The following is a 6,177-nucleotide window of genomic DNA, read 5'->3' as shown; positions in this document are numbered from 1 at the left end:
TATCCATATTTAATAAGTCTTTATGAAAATCTTAATATTGGTCCACAGTAAATTTATTTCATTTGTGAAGCTTACAATGGAAAATATCTGATATTTAAAATGACTATTTTATAAAAATAAAAAGTAAAAAACTTTCCAATTTCAAAACACTGACCTGAGCCGGGAAGAAAGAAAGAAATTCAATCAATTGGAAACCTGTTTCTTGAATACTTGCAGCTGCCTGGCGAATCACAAGATGTAATGAGGACTGAGACTCCTCCAGCAGAGAGTTAAGCCAGACTTCCACACTGCCCTCTGCCATCACAGGTTTGTCCAATTCAATTGTCTCACCCTCACGAGAGGAAATGGACAGAATTCGATCATAGATCTAGGTCAGAAGATGAAAATAGCGATATTCATATAAAAATAAGAAATAGCACTTGGCTGTTCCTCCATTCCCCTTTTACCAATGTTATAATTCCCATATGAAGTTAAGGGACAGATTACAGAATACATGACATAACATGACATAAAGTCATTTTCAAAACAGCAAAAAGCTAGACTTAAAAATCTAAAAAGGAATCCCAAATCAATTCCAAGTTATGAGTACTCTAAAGGAATGAACTTACTTACTAAAAGAAAGACAATACAAATGTGGCAAAGGGAAAAAAAAATACTCTAAAACTCTCCAAATTAAATGGGGTGATCGAAACAGGCTGTGAGTCCACACCACAAAATTATCAGGTTGACATTAGAAATGACCAAACCAACATGATAATAAGGACAAAGACACTACAACGTGATTCCAATTCTGTCCCGTGGTACTCTTTACAGGATCTGAGGCATGTGTTTTCTAAACAAACCCAGCTCCCCCTCCACAGGGTCCACTTCAGCCATCATGCAGCACAGCACAACGAGGTCACACTATCCAGAGGTCAAGCTACAGATGCTGACTAACCACGTAGTGGACGACAGCACTATATTAGTCATTAAAAAAACTGCCTCTTCTGTATGTCCACCCACTTCATACTGTTCATGACAATTAAGCAAAATAACAAAATTAATGCAAATGTTTACTCTTGTTTCTGCTCTTTGGTTTAAAAGAAAACCTTGTTCTTTAGGGACTAAGATTTATTGCTGTACTAATTAAGTGATCCACCAAGAATATAATCTACATTAAATGTAGGCTCCTCATCTGTATGAACACTTTCCAAGTTGAGGAATGTAATTTTGCATTTATAATTTTATAAAATTTAGAACCCACAAAATCGGGATCTACCTCTGGGTGTACCAACCTTATGAAAATAACAAGAAAGAAACAAAAGCAATGTTGTCTTCAGAAGTAATTGCTATGAACAGAGGCTAAAGATGTGCAAGCATTTGTTCAACAGATGAGTAAGCTTAAATCATCTTTACTGTACAACTTGAGACAGGAAAAGCTTTTCCTTGAACCATGATATTCTGGTGCTGTGACAGAAAGACTCCCACAAATCATCAAGAACTTCCTGAATGATAAAATCCCTTTCTTTAAGAATTTTATTGTTAGGGTTGGCGAGATGGCTCAGCAGTTAAGAGCACTGACTGCTCTTGCAGAGGACCCAGTTCAATTCCCAGCACCCACATGGCGACTAAGAACCATCCTTTACTCCAGTTCCAGGGGAATCTGATGCCCTCTTCTGATCTCCATGGCATTGCACAACATGGGTGCACTCACATACATGCAGGCGATACACTCATACACATAAAATAAAAATAATAAATAAATTAAATATTTTTAAAAGAATTTTGTTGTTGGTAAATATACATACAAAGACAACCAACCACCAGAAACCCAATACTACTTTAGACTACATTTAGTTTAACCATAATAAAAACTGATAGGACAGGCTGAACATAATGGCAAATGTCTGTGATCCCAGCACTTGGAAGGCTGAGGCAGTGGGATCATAAACTTGAGACCATCCTGAGCTACAAAGTGACTTCTAGACCAGTCTAGGCTATATAGCGAGTCCTATCTCAAACAAACAAACAATAAACAAAAATGTTAGAAGTGAATAACAGGAGGATGTGAAAAAGATAAAGAAAAGTACAACTTCCATTAAGGAACAGTTTCTAGACTAAGACATGAATTTTAACCTACATATTTCACACATCAACAAGACCATTATTGCTCTTGGCCATTAAAATCTACCTGTCTTTCCTTACCACAGCAGCTCTCCATCCCTGCTTCCTTCCATTCCACTTCCAAAACTGGAAGTAAGCACCAAACAAAGTTCCTGAAATACAAACTGAGTCAGAGTCCCACTTAGGAGCCTCTTGCAGCTTTTTGACACACTCTGGATAAAGTGAGTTCCATGATGTGGTGCGGCTGGCCTTTGGAATCTGCCCTTGATACTTTATTTCTTTGCTCATTACTCCCTCTTGTGGATTGAAATATGACCTCCAAAACAGATATGTTAAAGCTGTAAACCCCAGTGCCTGTGAATATGAAATTATTTGTAACTAGTCAAGTTAAGATAAAGTCATAATGGATTAGAGTCTCCTAATAAGAATAGGTGTCCTTGGGGCTGGAGAGATGGCTCAGTGGTTAAGAGCACTGGCTGTTCTTGCAGAAGACCCAGATTTGAATCCCAGAACCCATGTGGCGGCTAACAACCCTGTAACTCCAGCTCAAGGGGATCCAAATGCCCTCTTCTGTCCTCCACGAGCACTGAATGACTCGGGTGCACTAATACATATGCTGGCAATACACTCATATATATAAAATTAAAATAAAATTTTAAAAATTAAAAAAAGGAATAGGTGTCCTTATAAGAAGAGGGAATTTTAGGCACAAAATCACACAGCAACAGCAATATGTGAAGGCACAACTATTAGCCCAAAACACCAAGAATTGTCAAAAGTCATGAGAAATTACGGCAGAGGCGTAGAATATGGACAACCCACACTGCTGCCACCTAACTTCTGCCTTCAGCATTCAGAACTGGGAGAGAACGCATTGCCATTGTCCTAAGCCATGAAAATCCTGAAACACTAATCCGCCCCTTCATATCCCCAAAGCTCTGACTCTGAGCTGCACACACCTCCAGACTCTCACACACACTCCCTTCTGGCCAGGCCATACTTCTGTTCTTCACCCGCTTGGTTGTGTTTCACTTACCTTTAAAGAATCTAAGTCAATGTTCCCCAATACTCCCATAAGCCTGGTTAGGGCTCTCTTGTACTTAACTCAAGCACAACAGCATAATTCACTCCAAATGTATCAACAGTTTAGTAGCCAAATTTCTCTTCATTGTTGTGATACACTAGAAAGACTTCTGTGCTGGTGATGAACAAGTCTCCTTGGGAACCCTCAGGCTCACCTCATTGTAGCACACAGCAAGGGAACCCTCAGGCCCACCTCATTGTAGCACACAGCAAGGGGCCTGACCGCAGTGGTTGGCTTTTAACTGCTTACCATGGAATAGTTCTACCACTACATTAACTGCACTCTATAGACTCCATTTGTTTACTTCTGCATCTCTTCCATCAGAACACAAGTTCCCTGAGGCTAGTGTATTCCCATTCTTATGCAAAGCATCTGGTACATGATAGCTACTCAATAAATTAAATTGGCTGATAGGATAAATAAATGAGTATCACTGGCTTTATATGAGGTACCAGAGGACTGAATACAAAGGCAGAAGGGGAAGGTCACTTTCCTAGGAATTTTGGATGGAAGAGTAGACCAGACAATATCTTCTGGCGGCTGTGCAAGTGTACTCTCCCTCAAGTTGAATAATCTCTTTGAGGTCTCATGTGACTCCATGTCACCATAAATATGCTGGAAATGTAAAGCAAAATAAGATGGCTCAAAGAAAGCACACCAAAAACTTCCGAAGCGTGACATAAATAATCAAATTCATGCAGCAATTCTGGTTAGTCAAGGCACTATATATAAGCAATTGGTTTCTCTAAGTAGTTAACTTGGTATGTAAAACCATAAATGCTATATGGTAACACTTTTGGTGGTGGTGTTCTGTGTTTTTGTTTATTTGCTTGCTTATTTTAAAGAGGGGATTAGTTCTGTATCCTAGACTAGTTTTGGACTCACTGAGTAGACCAGGCTGGCCTTAACCTTGTAATCCTCTTGCCTCAGCCTCCTGAGTGTCACACAATGCATTTTTAATCACATCAAAAATTATATTTTTATTCAAATCTGCACCTTGGATATTAACGTACCATAGACTCTGAAGGTAACTTTGTACTCCAGAGTTTGTTTTCAATCATTGACCAAGAATAAATGAGAAGGAAGTAGATCACTTGTAAACACAGTATTAAAGAATTACTAGACCAAGACACGGTGAATGCTGGTTAACAACTATAATTGGGCAAACCTTGTCATGGAACTTGACAGTTTTAATGTTGTCAAACACATTCAGCAAGTGGGCCTGGATCGTGTGGGAGTCCGACGCCTGCCCCAGGATCTCTAGAAGAGCAGGATCTGACACAAAGAAGAACCGAGGGAAGCACAGCCGTTTCTTCTCCAAATACCTAAGAGGAAAGAGAACAGTAAACCTCCACAACACATGCTCACCTTTAGAAAAGTAAATCAACTTGGACAAGAAAAGGAGGGACTGTGTGACAATCTAATTTTCCTATTTTAATGCTTTCGGTCTGTTAGTTTGTTGTAAGTTTTGGCAAATAGCATTCCATATTCTAATGGAGAAAGGTTTTGTTTTTCAGAATTAGTGGCATAATTTCTTTATTTTTTCACAGATGTAAAGTACATGTTTTACTTAGTATAGAACAATTGTATTTCCTTTATTTAAAAAAAGATTAAAAATAGTTTAGGGGGTTGTTTTGGATTTTGCTTTGCTTTTAAGCACTGCAAAAAGGCAGTGCTTAACTTTTACAAAAACTTTATTGAGAATTTCATATATTCATATAAGGTGTTTTGATAAAATCCATGCCCACTCCCTCGCTTCCAACACCTCTCATATCTCCCCATCACTTTTTTCTTTTCCTTTCTTTTTTTCTTTTTTCATTTATTGGTCTTTTTGAGATAGGGTCTCCCTGTAGCCCCAGCTGTTCTGGAACTCACTATGTAGACCAGGCTGGCCTTGAACTCACAGAGATCCACCTGCCTCTGCCTCCGGAGTGCAGGGATTAAAGGTATGTGCCACCACACCTGGCCCATTTATTTATTTTTATGGGGCTTTTGGGTACTCTAACATTACCCCCTCTGAAGAGGTAACCCTAAAATCTTTTAAGGGTTAGATACAAGTTCCCAAATACTTTTGAAATTTTGGGCCTTTGGAACAGAGTATGTTGCTAACAGTCCCAGGGACATTTTGACTTTTAGCCAAGAAACTGGCTACTTAAAAGATACCAAATAATTCCAGCATCAGAACAGAAGCAAACTCCAGGGATCAATAGGCTCCATGAAAGGGCTCCTGCCTCCCACGGGTACCAAACTCCTGTAACTGCTTTGTCATCAATCAGCGGTTCTGCCTGTCTACCCCTTGTTCTTGGCAGTATTTAAAGTTCTCACATTCTGCATTATCTGGTGCTTTACACTAACTTGGACATGAAAGTGGCAACCATGGTAGATTTGTGAAGTGTGCGCATCCATTCCATTTAGAAACTCATGATTGTGACAGTGAGATGGCTTAGTGGGTTAAAGGTGCTTGTCACACAGCCTGCTGAGCCAAGTTTGATTCCCAAGACCCACATGATAAAAAGAGAGAACTGTCATGTAGATAAATCTTGGGCAAAGACCAATTGTTCTCAGATAAACCTTACCTAGACATATATTTCTTGATCTGCTGTGTATAATTTGTCAATAGGTTGTAGGAGTAATATGGTTCACACAGTAATTATAAGTACCAGACTGGTGGAACTAACCTTCTTGGATATTTAACAGATATACTTTGAGGCCTATACTAATTGGGTCAGAGGGATACAAAGGACACTTTTTGCTCCTTGCCCTCCTAGGTTGATTAGTTCCCAGGGACTATGAGCATCTCTCAAAATGTCCTGTAATTGTGGTGGGTCACCTGTCCTCTTGATCAAGGAGGCTGAGGAGACCCCACCAGATGGACTTGAACCAGTGTCCAGTCTGCAAAGAGGAGGGTCAACACAGAGGAATCACTTCCTCCATGCTTCCAAGCGAAGTCAACTATGATCAAGCAGGACCTTTGACTTATCTTCACATAG

The 6,177-nt window shown here is 39.5% G+C and overlaps 1 protein-coding gene across 1 annotated transcript in view; it reads right to left on the bottom strand.

Annotated features, from left to right (window-relative positions):
• The window catches only part of Dnah5 (dynein axonemal heavy chain 5), a 410,943-nt gene that overhangs the window by 210,235 nt on the left and 194,531 nt on the right, over window positions 1–6,177 (bottom strand). The window contains exons 32-33 of the mRNA XM_029557990.1: window positions 4,356–4,512; window positions 155–367 (exon numbers count right to left, since the gene is read on the bottom strand). Of these exons, the coding sequence (XP_029413850.1) occupies window positions 155–367; window positions 4,356–4,512 (370 nt within the window). The remainder of the gene's footprint in view (window positions 1–154; window positions 368–4,355; window positions 4,513–6,177) is intronic.

This window comes from Nannospalax galili, unplaced genomic scaffold (assembly GCF_000622305.1).
Source record: "Nannospalax galili isolate Female #2095 unplaced genomic scaffold, S.galili_v1.0 scaffold207, whole genome shotgun sequence".
NCBI classification, from domain to species: domain Eukaryota; kingdom Metazoa; phylum Chordata; class Mammalia; order Rodentia; family Spalacidae; genus Nannospalax; species Nannospalax galili.
Note: the sequence above shows the minus strand (reverse complement) of the source record. Positions and strands in the feature narration are given on the sequence as shown.